A 21,696-nucleotide genomic window follows, 5' to 3' on the forward strand; every position below is an offset into this window, starting at 1 on the left:
TTTGTTAATATCATGATTGATCTGATTGAGGCCTCTACTGTCTTGTCTACACCCAATACCCTTCGACTTCCTTGTCAGTCAAAAATTCACCTAACTCAGCCTTAAAAATATTCAATGACTCTTCCACCGCTGTCTGGGGAAGAGAATTCCACAGACTAACGGCCCTCAGAGAAGGATTTCTCTTCATCTCCTTAAATGGGAGACCCGTTATTTTAAAACAGTGTCCCCTAGTTCTGGACTCACCCACAAGAGGGAGCATCCTTTCCACATCCACCTTGTCAAGACCATCAGCATCTTATGTTTTTTTTTAAATATTCATTTACAGGATGTGAGCTTCACTGGCTGGGCCAGCATTTATTGCCCATCCCTAGTTTCCCTTGAGAAGGTGGTGGTGAGCTGCCTTCTTGAACCGCTGCAGTCCATGTGGTGTAGGTACACCCACAGTGCTGTTAGGAAGGGAGTTCCAGGATTTTGACACAACGACAGTGAAGGAGCAGTGATATATTTCCAAGTCAGGATGATGGGTGGCTTGGAGGGGAACTTCCAGTTGGTGGTGTTCCCATGTATCTGCTGCCCTTGTCTTTCTAGCTGGTAGTGGTCGTGGGTTTGGAAGGTGCTGTCTAAGGAGCCTTGGTGAATTTCTGCAGTACGTCTTGCAGATGGTACACGCTATTTTATATAACTCCCTCCCTAACAGCACTGTGGGTGTACCTACACCACATGGACTGCAGCGGTTCAAGAAGGCAGCTCACTGCCACCTTCTCAAGGGCAACTATGGATGGGCAATAAATGCTGGCCCAGCCAGCAAAGCTCACATCCTGTAAATGAATATTTAAAAAAAAACATTAGATCCTGATGGTCTTGACAAGGTGGATGTGGAAAGGATGCTCCCTCTTGTGGGTGAGTCCAGAACTAGGGGACACTGTTTTAAAATAACGGGTCTCCCATTTAAGGAGATGAAGAAAATCCTTCTCTGAGGGCCGTTAGTCTGTGGAATTCTTTTCCCCAGACAACAGTGGAAGAAGAGTCATTTTATAAGATCATTGCTCATTATTCTAAACCCCTATGGATAAAGGCCCAAGCTGTCTAACCTTTCCTCATAAGATAACACCTCCATCCCAGGAATCAGTCAAGTGAACCTTCTCTGAGCTGCTTCAATGCACTTATATCCTTTCGTAAACAAGGAGACCAAAACTGTACACAGTATTCCTGATGCGATCTCACCAACACCCTGTACTTTTATCTTCCACTCCCCTTGCAATAAACAACAACATTCAATTTGCATTCCTAATCACTTGCTGTACCTGCATACTACCATTTTGCGATTCATGTACCAGGACATCCAGATCCGTCTGTACTGCAGAGTTCTGCAATCTCTCACCATTTAATAATATTCTGCTTTCCTATTTTTCCTGCCAAAGTGGACAAGTTCCCATTTTCCCACATTATACTCAATCTGCCAAATTTTTGCCCACTTACTTAACCTATCTATATCCCTTTGCACACTCCTAATGTCCTCTTCACAACTTACTCTCCTATCTACCTTTGTGTCATCAGCAAATTTAGCAGCCACACATTTGGTCCCTTCATCCAAGTCATTGATATAGGTTGTAAATAGCTAAGGCCCCCAGCACTGATCCCCGTGACACTCCACTCATTACTCCCCACTATGTTCTTGCAATCTTCCACGTTCCTGCAATCTTTCACATCTTCAGTTTCAGATCTATTCTCTGTCACAACTGGAAGGCACAGAGTGAAGGTCAAACAGTCCCCAGCCAAGTCAGAGAGAAATATCATCAGGAGAATCACTGAGGTCTGTGCTCAGCCATCTGAGTGATAGGAGGGAGTGAGTGGTGATGCCCTGAGAGTGTGACCAACTTCTGAGCAGGTGTAAGTGTCAGAGAAAGGAGCAAAGATCAAACGTGTGAAAGGTAATTAGGAAAGAGATTGAAATCATTTATTCCTTTTTTTTTGGAGTAAAGCGGGTACAAACGAAAGAAAGACATCTTGAATTTGAACAGTGCCTTACACCCAAAGCCCTTTACAGCCAATGAAGTACTTTTCAAGTTCACTGCGGTAATGTCAGAAATGTGACAGTTAGTTTGCACACAGCACAATTTTACAAACTGCAATGTGACAACAGCCAAATAGCCTGCTTTGTTATTAATATTGGTTGACGGATAAATATTAGACAGGACACCAGGGAGGACTCCTATGCTCTTCTCCAAAATAGTGTCATGGGATCATGGCCAAGGGGACTGATGGAACCTTGGTTTAACATCTTATCCAAAATATGGCACCTCTGACAGTCAGCAGCCCGTCAGTACGACACTGGGATTGTCAGCCTCAATTTTGTGCTCAAGTCTCTGCAATGAAACTTGAACCCATGCCCTTCTGATGCAAAGGTAAAAGTGCTCCCTATTAAGCCACAGATAATACTTGAATTCCAACAACCCCAGCCCCTAGTTTTGCACTGTTAATAGAAACAACATGGAAGAATGGAGTCTGTGTAAAAGTGGAAGGAGATCCAGTGTAATGGAAACTCTGGATTCACAGTCTAGGTGCGCACATAAAGTTATGACTTGTGGAAGGGGAACTGGTGTAACTTTCCACAATACTAGTCAGCATTTTCAGAGGAGAAGCAGAAGGAACTGGGAGACCGATGAGACATGCATATTCTTAGTGTTTTGCATCCTTGAATTAAAGCCAGATAGTCTGTGCACTTACAGAGGTCTGCGTTTAAAAATTAGATAATGGTAGAGCACAAAAGGAAGTCATTTAGCCCAAAGATAAAAACAAAAAGCTAAAAGCTACTGCGGATGCTGGAAATCCAAAACAAAAACAGAATTACCTGGAAAAACTCAGCAGGTCTGGCAGCATTGGTGGAGAAGAAATCAGTTAACGTTTCGAGTCTTCATGACCCTGAGTTCTGCCGAAGGGTCATGAAGACTCGAAACGTTAACTGATTTCTTCTCCACCGATGCTGCCAGACCTGCTGAGTTTTTCCAGGTAATTCTGTTTTTGTTTTGTCATTTAGCCCATCCTGCCTACGCTGATTGTCTGAAAGAATTATCCAATTAGTCCCACCCACTATTCTCTCCCTACTGAGCCCTGCACATGTTTCCCTGTCATGCATAAATCTAATTTACATTGTGAAAGTTACTACTAAATCAGTTTCTATCAACCTACAGTGCATCAGAACATAACAGCTCACTGTTACAAAAGATTGGATTTCCAGCATCCGCAGTTTTTTGCTTTTATTATATTGCTGTTACAAAAGATTCTCCTGACTAAAATCTCCGGTGTTGTACAAATGTAATTAGCTCCCCGAAAGTTGAATGAAATTGTTTCCAAAAAGATTTCTGCTTACCTTTGAAAGAAAACTCTGGCAGGCTGCACACAATGTGCGATAGTAGGAAAATTGTGATAAGTGAAGTTAACAGCCCCATTTTCAGTAAGCTCTTTGAATAAAGCAGTGGCTGGAAATCCCCTTCTTCCTATTACAGCTTGGTACTTGTACTTCCTCTTACAGTCAGGCAGCTGCGAATTCATAATCAGATGTGGAACTGGGAAGGATGTTGTATACGTGGAGCTCAGTAACAGCCTCTTTTCTGACTGAAGACCATTAGTGACAAGAGGGGAGGGGACAATAAAACCAGTAAAGCAAACTAGTAAATGGAGGATTGTGCAATCTTTGTGGTGTGCTGAGCTTGAGATAAAGATAGAAATTTTGCTAGATTGGAATTAGTACTGTTAAAAGATTATCCTGTGTTTTTCTCCTCTGCTGTTGGTGCCACCATGTGGTGTGAGGGACACATTGCTGCATGATAAAAACAAAAATACCTGGAAAAACTCAGAACTATTGAAGGGTCATTCGGACTCGAAACATTAACCGTGTTCCTCTCCGCAGATGCTGCCAGACCTGCTGAGTTTTTCCAGGTATTTTTGTTTTTGTTTTGGATTCCCAGCATCCGCAGTTTTTTGCTTTTATCTTGCTGCATAATAATCCTGGCTGTTTTACAAGGTAATAACATCACCTGCAACAATGAAAATAATTGGGTAGAGCTATGTTATATAAACACAGCAATTACAGAATAACAGTACCAGCAAGTTTATTGCGATCTGGGATCCAATTAAACCCAAGACCAAGGACCAAGTTTAGAACTTTAAATAGGTTAATTACATCGGGTGGAATTTTCCATGCCCACTGGCGACGGGTGGGATAGGTGGCATGAGCGGACAATATGGCATGATCGGTTTCACGACGGCAGGAAGGCAGGTCACGATTGTCCGTTCAGCTCGCCAATGGGTGGGCCACGCTTCCCGCCATCGGTCATCGGGAACCTCATTGTAATACATCAGCATATCATTATCAGGCCATCGCGCCAAGTTCTTGGACCCCCACTGGACCGTCCGTCCACATCGGTGGGAAAGCACGCTGACGTGTTTCGCAACAGCACAGAGGTGACGTGCACTTGGCGGCTTGCACTTTGGGCGAATTGGGCACAGCAACATTCAGCAGAGCTCGCCAGGGTCACCTGTTGCTTTGCTGGCTGCAGGAGTGAGGTTAAGTGTAGCCTTGCCTCTGAGGTGACTTTTGAGGGTGAGGGGGAGCGGTGGGCGAATGCAGCCTTACTTCTGAGGCAACTGATGGCAAGGGGGGTGTTGGGCAAGGGCAGCTCTGCCGTTGAATATAGCGCACAAGCATTCGGGATGGAGCGGGGGTGTCAGGTGGACGAGGAAGTGGCCACGCATTTGGGAAACCTGTAGAAAGTGACCATTCCTCTGCAACTGAGACAGTTCAGGCGCAACCAAATTGATATGATTGGGGTTGGGCTCCTCGCCTATCTGCCCACTCAAGCAATGCAGAGGCATCAAAGTGCCACCAAGTTCTCCAGAGCTCCCCCCACCCTCCCTCCAGCACAGACTGAAAATTCATGAGCACTTTAATGGATTGCAGAACAGTTGGACTGCACACCTTATACAATCTCCTCGCTAAAGCTGGCCATGTAGCAGTCATTGCTGGAGGTGCTCACAGCTCCTTGCAATGGCAACATCCTGGTTTGGACCAATCTCCCCCATGATTCAAGCTAAAAGGGGAGCCATGCAGCGCACTAATCTCTGGCCATCCAAGTGGTGGCCAGTACTTTCCGGGAAGTGTTAAGGGGCCATCACACTCAAATAGGACAGGTTCTTAGTACACCCATGCTAACCACGTGTCTCTGTTTTTCATCCTGCAGGAGGAGTACATCAGGATCATGAAGCCTGATGAACTAGCTGTATGCCTGATGGCCTACAGAGCATGAAGAAGACGGAGAAGAGAGCGACTGAGGCTCTTGGCTGTGCAGAAGCGGGAGCAGCAACCTCAGGAAGAAGGGTTGGCTCGGGCTCCCGCGCATGCCACCCAAGAGCCACAGCGAGTCATTGCAGGCTGACGCCTAGCGACACACAGGATCTATAGACACTGTCTTTCATCCCTGCAGATGACTGAGAACCTGTGTCGCTGAAGACTGTGAATGTCTAGGGAACTGATCGCTCACATCTACCACTTACTGCAGGATTTGGCGCCACGGGGAAATGGAGGGCATCCACTGCCAGTGGCTGTGAAAGTGACCACAGAGCTCAAATTCTATGCCAGTGGTTCCTTTCAGGACTTCACAGGTGACCTCTGTGGGATCTCTCAAGCCCCCACCCACAAATGCATCCATGAGGTCACGGATGCCATCTTTGCAAGGGCACACAACTTTGTGCATTTCGCCCGGGACCAGGACAGCCAGGATGCAAGAGCAATTGGTTTTGCCCAGACCTCGGGTTTTCCACAGGTGCAGGGTGCGATTGCTGCACTCATGTGACGCTCAGATCTCAGTTGCAACACATGGTGGACTACATCAACCTCAAGGGCTTCCATTTGCTGAATGTGCAGCTGGTGTGCGACCACCAGAAACGCATCCTGCAGGTGTGCACATGGTTTCCAGGGAGTGTGCATGACCCCTACATCCTGAGTCACTCGCAGATCCCTGGAGTCTTCCAGGGTCCACAGAAGTGGCAGGGATGGCTCCTTGGGGACAAGGGCTACCCGCAGAGGCCATGGCTGATGACACCCATGCGGCAGCCTCAGACTGCAGCAGAGCGACAGTGTAATGAGGCTCCTGCTGCAGCTCACACTTTGGTGGAGCAGACCATCAGGATGCTGAAGATGAGGTTCCAGTGCCTGGGCCAATCTGGTGGAGCCCTGCAGTACTGTCTGCAGAGGGTGTCATGCATAGTCATTGTCTCCTGTGCCCTTTACAGCCTGGTGCTCCAACGGGGAGATAAGCTGGCTGAGGAGGAGATGGAGGAGCTGCCTGTCTCCTCCGATGAGAAGGACGCCGATGGTGATGAGGCTGAGAAGTTCCTCGGAGGCGACGTTGATGGCGATGAGGCCCTCACACTGGCTAGATGAGGCAGGCACGCTTGTAAGACCCTCATAGCTGCTAGATTTGTGGAGGATGATGACGACATACAGTGAGGTGACCCCTTAGTTCCTCACATCGCATTTGTGAACGTTTGATTCAAATCTGGCTTATGGCAGTGTAAATACCCTATGTGAGAATGCCCCTGTCACGGAGACGCAGTAGAGGCCCTAATAGTCATTCGATTGCAGGAGGATGATGACGACATGCAGTGAAGACACTCCATAAATCTTCATACAGCCCCAGGGAATTTCTGACTCCTGTCTGGCCGAGGGCAGCTCACTTGCACCCCGTGATCAGGGTCACATCATAGAGACGCAGCCATGAAACTTTAGATGCAACTGATGCTTTGTCCGCCTTCAGCACCTGTGTCCTTCGGGAGCTGGAGCACAGCATCAGTGATCACAGATGCTGAAGAGATGGGGGCCAGCCCCTCCATAAAGGTGCTGAGAGCACACCAAGAGAATGAGAGAACTCTGTGGCACCTGCCCACTATATTCTGGCAGCAATGACAAGCACCACTGAGATGCAGGCGTCAGTAACGTCTCCAGGGAGTGTGAGGCCAGACCATCACTTTGGCCTGAAGGCTGCACAGAGCACAGGGAAGAGGCCCTGAACTGAGGGACGTGCCTTTATCTTGTGCAAAAAGGTTTCACATCTGAGTGACAAGAACAATGCGCATCAAAACAAGGAACCATAGGCAGAGAGACATTCTTGGGAGTTTATTGACAATAGTGAACAGTATGTACGAGTGATTAACACCCATGCCCAGGCTGTGTAACTAATTCTCTATAACCATCCTAACCCTCCCGTTGTGCCTTGGTGCTCCCCGGACATCCACTGCGGAGGTGGAGGCAATCTGCTGGCTGCAACGCCCTGTCTGTGATGACTTTGGCGGGCGTCCTCTTGAGGGCCGAGACTTGGAGGACCCCGGCTTGCTTTCGGGGTCGTGCTGTGTGGCAGTGGCACGCTCCTTGACCTGCGGAGCTAGAGCTGCTGAGGTCACAGGAAGTGGGGAATCAGATGGGCCAGACACTCCTGGAGTCACCTGGATGGAAGGGCCCGGAGCATGCAGCTGTGGATCCTCCTTCCTGGGTGTCCAGGGGCCCCAGGCTGACTTCTTGAGGAGCAGGGGTAGCTGGAGTGAGATTGAGCTGCCCAGCACCCCTCTCGTGTACACACTGTTGGAGGCCGACTATGACATCAGCGATGGAGTTGAGCCCGCGCAACAGTGCAGGAGCGAAGTCCTGGGCCAAGGTTTCCATGGCGGCCGCTACCCAATAGTGTTGACCTCGGTGTGTTGCAATGCCGGTGCTATCGCCTCAGACTGAAGACTCCTCCATTGTGTCTTGCAATCTGAGGAGTGCAGCAGACATCCCTTGCTGATGTTCCTGAGCTTGCCTTTGCAGCTCCAGCAACTGTGACATGACCAAGTCCAGAGGCTCATCATCTGATTCGGACTCAGTAATGTTCTGGCCCCCAGCAGTCCTCCAAGTGCCAGACACCTGGGAAGTCCCTGCCGCCGCCTGAAGTGGATCAGAGAGTGCGATGTGCTCACCAGATTGTGATCCCAAGGCTACTCTAAAGCTAGGTCCCACCAAGGTGTGTGTCTCTGCCCTGGTGGAAGGTGTGCCTGAATGCTGTGATGGGACTTCAGGGAGGGTGCCTCCAGATTCCTCTTCAGAGGTTTCTTCGGGGCTTGATTAGAGGCCCTGGGCCATGGACTCTGTCGGCTGTTTGGCAGATGTGCCTGCGAAAACAAGGAGAGATAATTCGTGCATGGCAGTGGCTGTGGAAAATGGCTCATCACTCACGGCATGGTCGCCTGATGGATGCTGCACTGCTGGATCCTCACTTGGTAGAGGAGCGCCGACCTCACCATCAACACAGGATCCTTGCTGGCCAGCTGAATGGCTCTGTTTTCAAAGTCCGTGAGGACCCTGATTTTGGGCATTCCGCCACTGGTCAGCGACCTCTCTCTCTTGTTGTCTGCCAGCTTGTCCTGCATGGATAGAGATGGAGAAGGTGTAAGCAGGATGCCTACCAGATCAGATAACAAGTATGCCTGGCCTGTGTGGGTGTTCAGTGGTCCCATGGATGGGATGAGGACAATGACGGTGGATGTGAGAGAGTGTCCGGCCCATCCGATTCCGCTCTTCCTGTGACCTCAGCAGCTCTAGCTCCACAGGCCACACAGCAGGACCCTGAAAGCAGGCTGGGGCCCTCCAAGTCTCGGCCCTCAGGAGGATGCCTGCCAATGTCATCACAGATAGGGTGTTGCAGTCAGCAGACTTCCTCCACCTCCCTGGAACTGGCAATGAGTGAGGGCCCTGTGGATGTGTGCTGGGTTTGTGAGTATGTGCGTTAAGAGTGATGAAAAGACAGACTTACCCTGGCGGAACAGAGGAGCTAATTCATCCTCTTGCGGCACTGGGTGGCTGTCCTCTTCTGAAGGACGTTGGCGCTGTCCACCACTGCCACTGCCTCCCAAGCTGGATGGGTCACATTGCTGCCCACCCTACGGCCAGAGTGGGGGGTACAGGACATCCCGACGGCCTCCACTGCATCCAAAGGTTGCTTGAGAAACCATCATTAAACCGGGGGGCTGCAGTCTTCTTCCGTTTCAGGGCCATGTCCTCCGTGCAGCAGTAGTGAGCTGGAAGCACTGAGATGTGTGCTTGCAGCTGGACTTTAAACATGGCGCACGGCATGATGCAGCGGTGGGGTGATGGCGGGCGGGTGATTGAGAGCCCACCCACCATGGAAATGGCATGTTTCCCAGGAGTGCATAAATAATGAGGCAGATTTGGGATGATATGGTGCGAAAACCTGCTGGCCACGTCGTTGTACCTGCCCGCTACCGCACTTAGTGCAAATTTGGGAAAATTCCACCCATAGAATTTGCAGCACAGAAACAGGCCCTTCTGCCCAACTTTCCACACCGATGTTTATGCAAGCCTCCTCCCACGCTCCTCATCACACACCATCAACATATCCTTCTAAACTTTTCTCCCTCATATGCTTACATAGCTTCCCGTTAAATTCAAAAGGAGATGAGGATAATTGAGGCAAGATGATTGATGGAGGATTTTTGTAAACATTTCAATGGAAGAAAATGGATCACCTTTAAAGAATAATGTGGGGAAAAAGGCAAACCTTCTTTCACTGGAAAGGTCTTTTTATGCTGCACTAAATAGAGAATTGCAAGAGAAGAGCTGGGAACATTAAAAGATAATCTTGCAACTGATGATGAGAACAAGATTTGACAAGAACTTCCCCTTTTCTGTTCTCATATTGTCAAGATCTCATAAAACTTAAACCTTGTGCACTGAGGTTTAACCGGGTTTTTAGCAGGGGGACCTGAATAATAACTACTGCTAAACAACTGATCTGGTGCTGAAAAAGTAATGGAATGTTGTTATATTTCTCCACTATGATTAATCACCAGATTTTTTTAAATTAGATTTTTAATTTTCTTTTAAAGTTCGTTTATGATACATATGAATTAGGAGCAGGAGTGGGCCATTTGGCCCGGCGGGCCTGCTTCACCATTTGATAAGGTCATCGCTGATTTGAATGTGGCTCCCACTCTAATTTCCTGTCTGCCTTCTATAACCTTTGACCCCTGTGTTCATCAAGAATCTATCTAACAGCCTTAAAAATATTCAAAGACCCTGCCTCCACTGCTCTCTCGGGTATAGAATTCCACAGACTAATGATTACCTGAGAGAAAAATTTCTCCACATCTCCATCTTAGATGAGCAACTGCTTATTTTTAAACTGTAAACTCTAGCTCTTTCTCCCACAAAGGGAAACATCCTCTCGGTGTACAACCTGTCAAGTCACCTCAGGATCTTATATGTTTCAATAAGATCACTTCACATCCTTCGAAACTCCAATGGATACAGGCCAAACTGTCGAACCTTTACTCATAAGACAACCCCATCAACCCAGGAATCAGTCAAGTGAACCTTCTCGGAACTGCTTCTATGCAATTATATATATATTTTTAAGTGAGGAGAGCAAAACTGTATGCAGTATTCCAGACATAGTCTCATCAATGGCCTGTAGAACTGTAGCAAAACGTTCCTATTTTTATACTTGCAATAAACACCAACATTCCGTTTGCCTTCCTAATCACTTGTACCTGCATACCAACTTTTTGCAATGTATCAGGACATCCAGATGCCTCTGTACTGCAGAGTTCTGCAATCTCCCTCTATTTAAATAATGTGTTGTTTTTCTATTCTTCCTGCCAAAGTGGACAAGTCCACATTTGCACACATTATATTCCATCTACCCACTCACTTAACCTATCTATATCCCTTTGCCTTATGTCCTTTTCACAATTCAACCTCTTACCTATCTTTGTGTTTCAGCAAACTTAGCAACCATACATTCTGTTGTCGGAAATTAATCACACCGAGGCATCATTAATACATAGAAACCCCATTTATTTCTTGTGCACAAGGGAGAACAATACAGTGAGAGTTATTGTACTGTCTCCAAGCAGAATACACAAACACTTGCTTAAAAGCATTTTACAACCAATCAGTAAATTTTGCACATCTCAATCCACTTATTTGCATACGTTAACTGACCAATCCATGTTCCAGTAAATTTCCATTCCTACACCACAAGTGCAGTTGTTTATAATTTAACTATCACAACTTTGATTACATTTGGCCCAAGAGAGAGTCACATGGAATGTCTCAAGGTCCATTCTGCTATAGTGGTCAGACAAGATGCTATTGTTCTTCGAGGTTGCAGTATTTTTCTCTTAGGCCTAAGCATTTAATTCCATTTCTCCATTAACCCTTTCAATACTGAGTGGGCTCCCTATAGTTGTCTAGGCCACCACACTTCCCCCCTTTTGTCCTAAAAGGACAATCCACCAACCTGAGCCAAGTTCTATGTATCCTAGTCGCCGAGCTTCTTCCTCAGTGGAATCCTGATTCCAGAGGATAGGGAGGGAATAGATAGCTGGCTTGAATCAGCAAGGTAGGCACAGGAACCCAATGGCAGCTCGCCCACCCTAGTGCTCTCCTTGGTATAATTTCTCCTGACGCAGAGCCAGGCCTCCCCCTTAACAAACACAAAGGTGGGTTCCCGTCTCCAAATGGGTGTTTACTGAATGAGGGCCCCTGTATTACCTAGGGACCATGCGGAATCTGAGGGGAAAGCCAGAAAATGCATCTCTGAGGAGGAGGGGTTAACAGGAAAATGAGTACAAATCCAACATTTAGTCCGATTAACTTGCGAGGCTACGGCCTGCATTCATTGAACCGCAGAATTGGTAGTCCATGGACCCACAAGGAGCATGCAGGACAGGATCCAAATCAGAGTCAGCATTCTGACGGCTCAGTTAAAGTTCTTGCACAAGCACTTCCGTCCGAGGTCAGCGTCCGCCTGACGTGCAATACGTGGATCCACGAGGGTCGTCCTTCAACCTTCACAGCCGTATGGGTGGTGAGCAGGACTTGGAAAGGCCCCTCCCATCGAGGTTCCAATCAGTTCTTTCTCCTGAAGGTCTTTACCAGGGCTAGGTCCCCAGGCTGGTATTGATGGCAATCTTCAATGGTGGGCTTTTTTCTGAGCTTCTACTACCTGTATATGCATTTGAGAGAATTAGTGAGCGCTATACAGTATGTAACCATTCCCTCATCCATAGCGTGGATGTCCAGTTCCCTAGCAGACAAAGGTGGGGCCACTGGGAGGCGCATGGGACGTCCCATTACAACTTCATAAGGAGAGAGGGAGGTGGTACGGTTAGGGTGAGAGCGCATAGTCATGAGCACCCCAAGGATAGAGCTTCAGGCCATTTCAAATCGGTTTCTTCACATAATTTAGCTAGTTTGTTTTTCAGAATACCATTTTGCCTTTCCACCGCCCCAGTAGACTGGGGATGGTATGGGCAGGAAAGGTGATGGTTGCATTGTAAGGCCTTCAACAGTTCCTTTATCACTTTAGCGGTAAAATGAGGCCCGTTATCACTCGATAAAATCTCTGGTATCCCAAACCTGGGTATGTATTCACGTAACAACAATTTTACAACAATAACAGCATCATTTCGTCGGGTGGGATACATCTCCACCCATCGCGAGAACAAACATACTATAACTAAAACATAATTGTATCCCATACATTTAGGCATTTGTATAAAGTCCATTTGTAGATGTACAAATGGGCCCCATGGCTGGGGTCCCGTACCAGCAGTCACTGTGGGCGTCTTGCCTGGGTTATGTCATTGACATAGGTATGACAGGTATTACTAATACAATGCCTATTAGCATATTACTATTCACTATACATTCAACATTCAGTCTATATACACATGTTAAACCTCTGAGCTGGCAACCGGTCAAGTCATGATTCTTGTGTCATGAGTATGACCTTGTTGCCAGTACTGATAAGCCCACGACCAGGATCGTAGATCTGTGGAGACATTAACATCGGCTCTCGTCCTCATATCTACAAGTGCGCATGTGCGCATGTGTCACCTGTCATAATTACCTCGTTTAGTCCATGCCTGTTTGCTCCAAGCTCACCCTGACCATCACCTTATTCCCCACTTGGTTGGGGGGGGGGGTGTCCATTGTTGCTCTTTTTTTTTGCCTGTTTCCATATCCTTAATCATCTGTCAGTCTCTAACTTCCTCTCTCAACTCATGAAATTGCCTACTTAATTCCCTTACATTGTCCTGTATTTTTCCTTTCAGTGGCCCTACACCTCCTACTATAATGCCTTCAGGTAATTGCATGGCCCTTCCTGTTATCAATTCAATGCTGTGAACCTGGTAGTCCTATTTGGTGTAGCCCTAAGGCACATCAGAATGTTGGGCAATACTGTGGCCCAGTTGTTGCCTGTCTCCTGAATTGCTTAGGCTATAGATGTTTTTAAAGTTCAGTTCATCCTTTCCACCATCCCTGGACTCTGGGGATGGTAAGGAATATGGAATTTCTGTTTAATCTCCATAAGATTACACACTTCTTTAATGACTCTCCCTGTGAAATGAGTTCCCTGATCTGAATCCATCTGGGTAGGCACCCCCACTCCTTCCAGTTTATTCTCTCCTGCTGCTGTCTCATGTCAGGCCTCAATTCCTTAAACTGCCAACACAACTCTACAGTGCACCTTCTTATCCTATCTTTCAATGGCTCAGTATCTTCACTTCCAGTGATGGTTCTCTCTGGGAACCGCTTAACTCTGCCTGTCATCAAGGTGTTAATCCTGTGGTCTTACTTTTTGTAGCTCACAGGCACATTAATATAATCAGTAATACATCTATTTAGCCTTTTCCCAGCTTTCCCTTCACCTGTATCTATCTTGTGGTAAATTGTTAAGTTTTATTTCTCCTTGCCCTTCAATTGCCTCAACTACAGACACTGAATAATTTTACCTCTAAGGTTTTTTTTCCCTGACCACAATCATTTTGATTCTCTTGAAGTCAGTTTCTCTATTGTCTTGATTGTTTAAAATGTTTCCTTACTCTTTAGGCCATATTAACTATTCCATTTCAACAGGGATCTCTGTCTCTAGATCTTTGCTTATCTCCCCCTGTGCAGTTCCAATCCCTCAGTTGATGGCCAGATTATCAAATTCATTTCCCTTAAAATAGTTTGTACATTATGTCCTCTTTCCCTAACTCTTTCTCCTACTTTCCTCATACCAGTTTACACATGCAACAGCTACCATCTTATCTTGTTCAGATTGTCTGGAGAGACTTTACAGTCCAACAAAGTATTCTCATAACAGTTTTAAAACAGAAATCAAGAATTGACATGTTTTGCTTCCTTATCTTCTTCTCAAACAACATCTTATTGTCCCACTAAATTATGTCTGACTTTTTTTTTGCATTATCCCAGATTCATTAACTTGGCCAAAAAATGGATTTCTGCCAAACTTTGTCAAGGTCTTGAGCTTAACTTCACATTTTGGGAACAGACTTACAAACATAAAAGCTTGCAGCATTTAAATTAGTGCCAATTGTTGTCAAAAAGCCTTTTAAAATGAAAATTCCCTTTTGAGAACTTTATCAAGAACCAAACCTCAAATTTTTAAACTTTGTAAGAACTGTAATTTACACTATCAAAATTAAAACAACCTCTTTTTCATGTGTAACAATTTGTATCCCAGTTACAATTTCCGTATGTTTATCGACACATTCTTTATCTTAGATAGCATCCTTGTTATTCAAAGTAACCTGTTAAATTACACTGCACTTTACATCTCAAGATTGTCCCAAATTTAAATTTCAGTGCTTTTGGAAAGCAGATTTCCTTTAATATTTAATTCATCTCTTCATAAGAAACCCCTTTTTATCCATTGGAACCACCTAGACCTCGTGTTTATGTCTTCTGGTTTTCCTAGAATCTTTCTGAATTTCAAGTAATTTTTTTCCCTCAGAATTTTAGAATACGAACTCGTATGTATTAATCCCAATCATCTTGGAAGCTGATGATGAGGATTATTCCCTGCTAGTCTGCATGGGGGTGGTACAAGGGTTGGTTCATCTCAAACAAAGGCAAGCCCTGTTTTATCTTTACACTACCTTCAAATTACGATTTATGCCAGAAATCTCAACTCAAACCTTATACTCAAAACTTTGGAATATTTGAATAAACTTTTCCTTTAATTTCATATGGGGCTTTCGACTCTAAAGTGCTCAACTACACGCACAAAAGACAATTCAGGGAAGAAAACACATTAAGGCTCACATATAAATGCTTCATTGTACACAAACAAACACATAGATAAAAGTATGTACTGATACTCCTATAATATTGAACTTAACTCTAAACGAAGCTTCAAGTAGCAGTGGGGGAATAAAGGGATCTTGAAGGCTCCACCTATAGGGACCTTCAAACTGACCAAAGCTCACATTTTCTCTGCTGCTGCTTGTCAATTGCTCATTAACCCCTAGGAGTACCCTCTCTCTTTCTCTTCAGCACAAACAGCTCTTGTAACTTAGATCAATTCTTTTTTTTAAGTTACAGAAAATTCAGTAGCGGACTATCTACCTCCCTTAAAACATATTATAAGCGCTCAATTCTATTCCGATTAAAAGTTCTTTCTGGCGGGAAACTCTCTCCCTTACCTTGGGTCCATTTTAACCCAATCAGAAACATATTGGACAATTTCAAGACCGTAATGGACATACATATAAGCATTTGGGGTTCCCTTCAAAGGGGGAACCTGGGCTTTCTTTGATGCCATATTTCCCATTTTTACTTAATAATATACACAAAAAAACCCACAAAAATTACTTACTTTTCACCTCCAGGGGACTCAAACCCCTGGGTATACTACTACTACTTTTTCACCTCCAGGGGACTTGAACCCCTGGGAATACTACTACTAGCTTACACTAAATTACTGGCCAAATTAATCTCCCAAATATTTAAATAGATGACTTACCTTGAGAGTCAGCCACAGGCAGGCGAAGGCAGATCGCAGGTCAACGAACCTCAGAAGCCCAAATGGGGCTGCCACGGTCTGAGGAGTCCTTGAACCACGAGGTCCTAACGTTGGTGCTCTGTGACTCAACCCTAGAGGTTAGTCATCTCGGTGGGACCTCCAGAAACTGTCGGAGATTAATCACACTGAGGCATCATTAATACATAGAAACCCCATTTATTACTTGTGCACAAGGGAGAACAATACAGCGAGAGTTATTGTACTGTCTCCAAGCAGAATACACAAACACTTGCTTAAAAGCATTTTACAACCAATCAGTAAATTTTGCACATCTCAATCCACTTATTTGCATACGTTAACTGACCAATCCATGTTCCAGTAAATTTCCATTCCTACACCACAAGTGCAGTTGTTTATAATTTGACTATCACAACTTTGATTACATTTGGCCCAAGAGAGAGACACATGGAACGTCTCAAGGCCCATCCTGCTATAGTGGTCAGACAAGATGCTATTGTTCTTCAAGGTTGCAGTATTTTTCTCTTAGGCCTAAGCATTTAATTAAATTTCTCCATTAACCCTTTCAATATTGAGTGGGCTCCCTATAGTTGTCTAGGCCACCACACTGTCACTTCATCCAAGTCATTGATATAGATTGTAAACAGTTGAGGCCCCAGCACTGATCGCTGTGGCACTCCACTAGTTACAGCTTGCCAACCCGAAAATGGTCCACTTATGCCTACTCTCTGTTTCCTGTTAGATAACCAATCCTCTGTACATGCTAATATGTTACTTCCTACACCATGAGCTCTTATTTTATGTTGTAACATTTGATGTAGTACCTAATCAAATGCTTTATGGAAATCCAAGTGCTGCACATCTACAGGCTTCCCTTTATTCCTCAAATAACTCTAATAAATTAGTTAATCACAATTCCCCTTTCACAGAACCATGTTGACGCTGCCTGATTGCATGAAGATTTTCTAAGTGCCCTGCTATCACCTCCTTAATAATAGATGTTAGGCTAACTAGCCTGTAGTTTCCTGCTTTCTGTCTCTCTCCTTTTCCAAATAGAGGAGATACATTCACAATTTTCCAATCTGATGGGACCTTTCTAGAATCTTAGGACTTTTGGAAAATTACATCCAATGCATCTATTATCTCCACAGTCACTTCTTTTAAGACCCTAGGATGCATGCCATCAGTTCATGGGGACTTGTCAGGCTCTAGTGCTGATAGTTTTTTCACCTCTTGATTTACAAGTATTTTTGGGATGTCATTTGTGTCTTCGACTGTGAAGACAGGCACAAAACATCTGTTCATCGCTTCTGCCATTTTCTTATTTCCCATTATTAATTCCCCATTCTCACTCACTAGAGGGCCAATGATCCCTTTAATTACTCTTTTCCTTTTTAAATACTCATAGAAATGCTTACAATCTGTTTTTATATTTCTAGCTAGCTTTCTCTCATACTCTAATTTTTCCCTCATTTTTTTAGCCATTCTTTGCTGGTTTTTAAATTCTGCCTGATCTTCTGACTTACCATTAACCTTTGTAGAATTGTATGCATTTTCTTTCAATTTGTTACTATCTTTAACTTCCTTAGTTAGCAATGGATGTTGCATCCTTAGTCATAGACTCATAGAGGTCTACAGCACAGAAAAAGGCCCTTCGGCCCATCAAGTCTGCGCCAGTCAAACAAGTACGTAACTATTCTAATCCCATTTTCCAGCACCAGGCCCAAAGACTTATATGCCATGGCATCGCAAGTACACATCCAAATACTTCTTAAATGTTATGAGGGTTTCTGCCTCTACCACCCTTTCAGGCAGTGAATTCCAGATTCCCACCACTCTCTGGATGAAAAAAATTCTTCCTCACATGCCCTCTAAACCTCCTACCGCTTACCTTAAATCTATGTCCCCTGGTTATTGATCCCTCCACCAAGGGGAAAAGTTCCTTCCTGTCTGCTCTATCTATGCCCCTCATAATTTTATACACCTCAATCATGTCCCTCCTCATTCTCCTCTGCTCCAAGGAAAATAACCCCAGTCTACCCAATCTCTCCTCATAACTAAAACTCTCCAGCCCAGGCAATATCCTGGTAAATCTCCTCTGCACGCTCTCTAGTGCAATCACATCCTTCCTATAATGCGGATTCCAGAACTGCACGCAATACTCTAGCTGTGGCCTAACCAGCATTTTATACAGTTCCACCGTAACCTCCCTGCTCTTATATTCTATGCCTCGGCTAATAAAGGCAAGTATCCCATATGCCTTCTTAACCACCTTATCTACCTGTCCTGCTACCTTAAGGGACCGGTGGGCATGCACACCAAAGTCCCTCTGATCCTCGGTACTTCCCAGGGTCCTACCATTCATCGTGTATTCCCATGCCTTGTTTGTCCTGCCCAAGTGCATCACCTCACACTTATCCGGATTAAATTCTATTTGCCACTCATCAATCCATCTGACCAGCCCATCTATATCCTCCTGTAATCTAAGGCTATTCTCCTCACTATTTACCACCCCACCAATTTTCGTGTCATCGCGAACTTGCTGATCAACCCTCCTACATTCAATTCTAAATCGTTTATATATACCACAAACAGCAAGGGACCCAACACCGATCCCTGTGAAACCCCACTAGACACAGGCATCCAGTCACAAAAGCACTCTTCGGCCATCACCCTTTGCTTCCTGCCACTCAGCCAATTCTGGATCCAATTTGCCAAATTGCCTTGGATCCCATGGGCTCTTACCTTTGTTATCAGTCTCCCATGCGGTACCTTATCAAAAGCCTTGATGAAGTCCAAGTAGACTACGTCAAATGCATTGCCCTCATCCACACACCTGGCCACCTCTTCGAAAAATTCAATCAAATTGGTCACACATGACTTCTCCTTAACAAAACCATGCTGATTGTTCTTGATTAATCCCTGGCTCTCCAAGTGTATATTAATTCTGTCTCTCAGAAGTTTTACCCCTCCCTTCCTTCTTGAATAACGGTACCACATTGGCTGTCCTCCAGTCCTCTGGCACCTCTCCTGTGTCCAGAGAGGTATTGAAAATTATTGCCAGCGTCCCTGCTATCTCCTCCCTTGCCTCACTCAACAGCCTGGGATACATTTCATCCGGGCCTGGAAATTTATCTACTTTTAAGCTTGCCAGACCACTTAGAACCTCCTCCCTTTCTATGCTAATTTCTTTAATTATATCACAGTCCTTCTGCCTGATTTCCACACCCACATCGTCCCTCTCACTTGTTCCCTAGTTATCCTCTTACTCTTAATGTACTTGTAAAATAACTTTGGATTTTCCTTTATTTTACCTGCCAATGTTTCTTCATGCCCGCTTTTCGCTCTCCTAATTTCCTTTTTAAGTTCCCCCCTACACATTCTATACTCCTCTAGGGCTTCTGCTGTTTTGAGCCCTCTGTATCTGCCATAGGCCTCCCTTTTTCTCTTTATCCAATCCTGCATATCCCTCGACATTCGGGGTTCCCTGAATTTGTTGCTCTCACGATTTATCTTTACTGGAATATGTTGGCCCTGTACTCTCCCTATTTCCTTCTTGAATGAGTCCCACTGCTCTGACGCAGATTTACCTAAAAGTAGCTGCTCCCAGTCCACTCTGGCCAAATCATATCTGATCTTATTAAAATCGGCCTTCCCCCAATTTAGAACTCTGATTTCTGGCCCACCCTTGTCCTTTTCCATAACAACCTTGAATCTAATGGAGTTATGTCCTAGAGTCTTTCTTCCTAGCTGCAATGTATCTTTGCTGAGTGTTATGAAATATCTCTTTAAATGTATGCCACAGCGTCTTTACTGTCCTACCCTTTATCCAGTTTCCTAGTTCACTTTTGTCAGCTCTGTCTCCATAGCCTTGTAGTTGCCTTTATTTACATTTAAAGCACCAGTCTTAGGCTCATTCTCCACACTCTCAAACTAAATGCGAACTCAATCATATTATGATCACTGCTGGAGGGTCCTTCACTATGGAGTCATTCATTAATTTAGTTGCATTGTACATTACCAAGTCTCAAATAACCTTTGTCTGGTCGGTTCTAGAATGTGCTACTCTAAGAAATTGTACTGAAAACACTCTATGAACTCACCTTCCAGACTACCTTTGCTAATCTGATTCATCCAATCTATATGTAGATTAAAATCACCCATGATTTTTGAAGTACCTTTCTTACAAGCCCCCATTATTTCTCCTTGTACACTCTGTCCTACAGTGTAGTTATTATTAGGGAACCTATAAACTACCCCACAAGTGACTTCCTACATTTGCTATTTCTTATCTCAACCCAAACTGATTCTACATCTTTAGGACTAAGGTCATCCTTAATTAACAGAGCTACCCCACCACCTTTTCCTAGCTTCCTGTCCTTCCAAAACATCAAGTACTTTGAATATTCAGTTCCCAGCCTTGGTCATCTTGCAGCAATGTCTTTGATATTTCAACTTCTACCTTACCCCATGAGGGTATGTATTCTGCTCCCTATAATTTTTTTTAAAGTTAATTGATTATAGTGCTTTTTGTTTCTGTCTATGAAAATTCTTTAATGTGATTGGACAGCTTAATGACTTCAGTGCAGTGCAAGACCAGGAATCCCCATTTAACAATTGCATGTCGAGAGAGGTAAAGTCTCACCGCAAAGGTCTCTCTCAGAATAGCTTTCTTTGAAGTCACCATTGATTGCCATCACTTTGCTGTTGACAGCAAACTATCGGCCCTTCGATTGCAGGAATATATGGAACTGATTTGGAAGAATCCCAGAACAGCTCTGCCATCCATATCCTACCAGAGATTAATCAAATTCTGAACAACACAGCCAATCATATCACCCTGAGCTAAGAGAGATTTATTGTCAAGAAGTAAGCAGAAAATGCTTATTGTTACAAAGTGGGGTGACTTAAAGAAAAAACACCAGAAATATTCAGGCTTAAAGTGTCACCACTACATCACAAGACATTGTGTTCTGCTTAAAGCTTGTAATTTTCTAAAGGGCCCTTTTATTCTCCATATCTGTCACTTGAATATAACTGAAACTTACAATAATTTACAATGATTCAGATATACAAAAATTAATACTATTGTTAATATATTCATATGATTTGCACTAAATTCCACACTCCTGTGAAAAATATTTAAGCGAGACGACGTATGATGGAGAAATGCTTCCCATTTTCTCCCATTTTGATCTACTCTAATTTGTATTTTTCACTAAATACCAACCACCGATTATTTGTATTTAATACATAGGCCAGAATTTTTCGCTGAGTGGGTGGGTGCACACCCGACCTGCTCGAGTGTAAAATAGCACGTGATGACTTCAGCCAAGCGTCTTGACGTCATCGTGCACCTGAGACCTGGTGATGTACAATGCAACTGAATTAATGAATGACTTTATAGTGAAGGACCCTCCAGCAGTGATCATTATATGATTGAATTCGCATTTAGTTTGAGAGTGAGGAGAATGAGCCTAAGATCAGTGCTTTAAACATAAATAAAGGTGACTACAAGGGTATGAAGACAGAGCTGACAAAAGTGAACTAGGAAATTGGATAAAAGGTAGGACAGTAAGGGTGCAGTGGCAAAGATAATCTATACTTTTTGCTGTATCATTCAGCCTAAAAACGTTGGACACGTTGTAAAACCCAGATACAAGGGAGAACTATTCTGTTGCCATAACAACTGCAGATTCTGGTTTTGGGATGTACTGTTGAGTTTAAGCGAGGGACATATCTGTAGAGTCAGCATAGAGTATTGCAGAGTTTGTCATTCTAAGCCTGGGAATTCTTCTGTACAGGAATG

General features: G+C 44.5%; 1 protein-coding gene across 1 annotated transcript in view; it reads right to left on the reverse strand.

The window, feature by feature from the left end:
• ctsh (cathepsin H) overlaps nucleotides 1-3,586 on the reverse strand; it is a 32,963-nt gene extending 29,377 nt beyond the window's left edge. Inside the window, exon 1 of the mRNA XM_078530136.1 lies at nucleotides 3,371-3,586. Coding sequence (XP_078386262.1) covers nucleotides 3,371-3,449 — 79 coding nt within the window. The 5' untranslated portion in view covers nucleotides 3,450-3,586. The remainder of the gene's footprint in view (nucleotides 1-3,370) is intronic.
• Nucleotides 3,587-21,696: the final 18,110 nt, after the last annotated feature.

This window comes from Cetorhinus maximus, chromosome 26, assembly GCF_964194155.1.
Source record: "Cetorhinus maximus chromosome 26, sCetMax3.hap1.1, whole genome shotgun sequence".
Classification (NCBI taxonomy): Eukaryota; Metazoa; Chordata; class Chondrichthyes; order Lamniformes; family Cetorhinidae; genus Cetorhinus; species Cetorhinus maximus.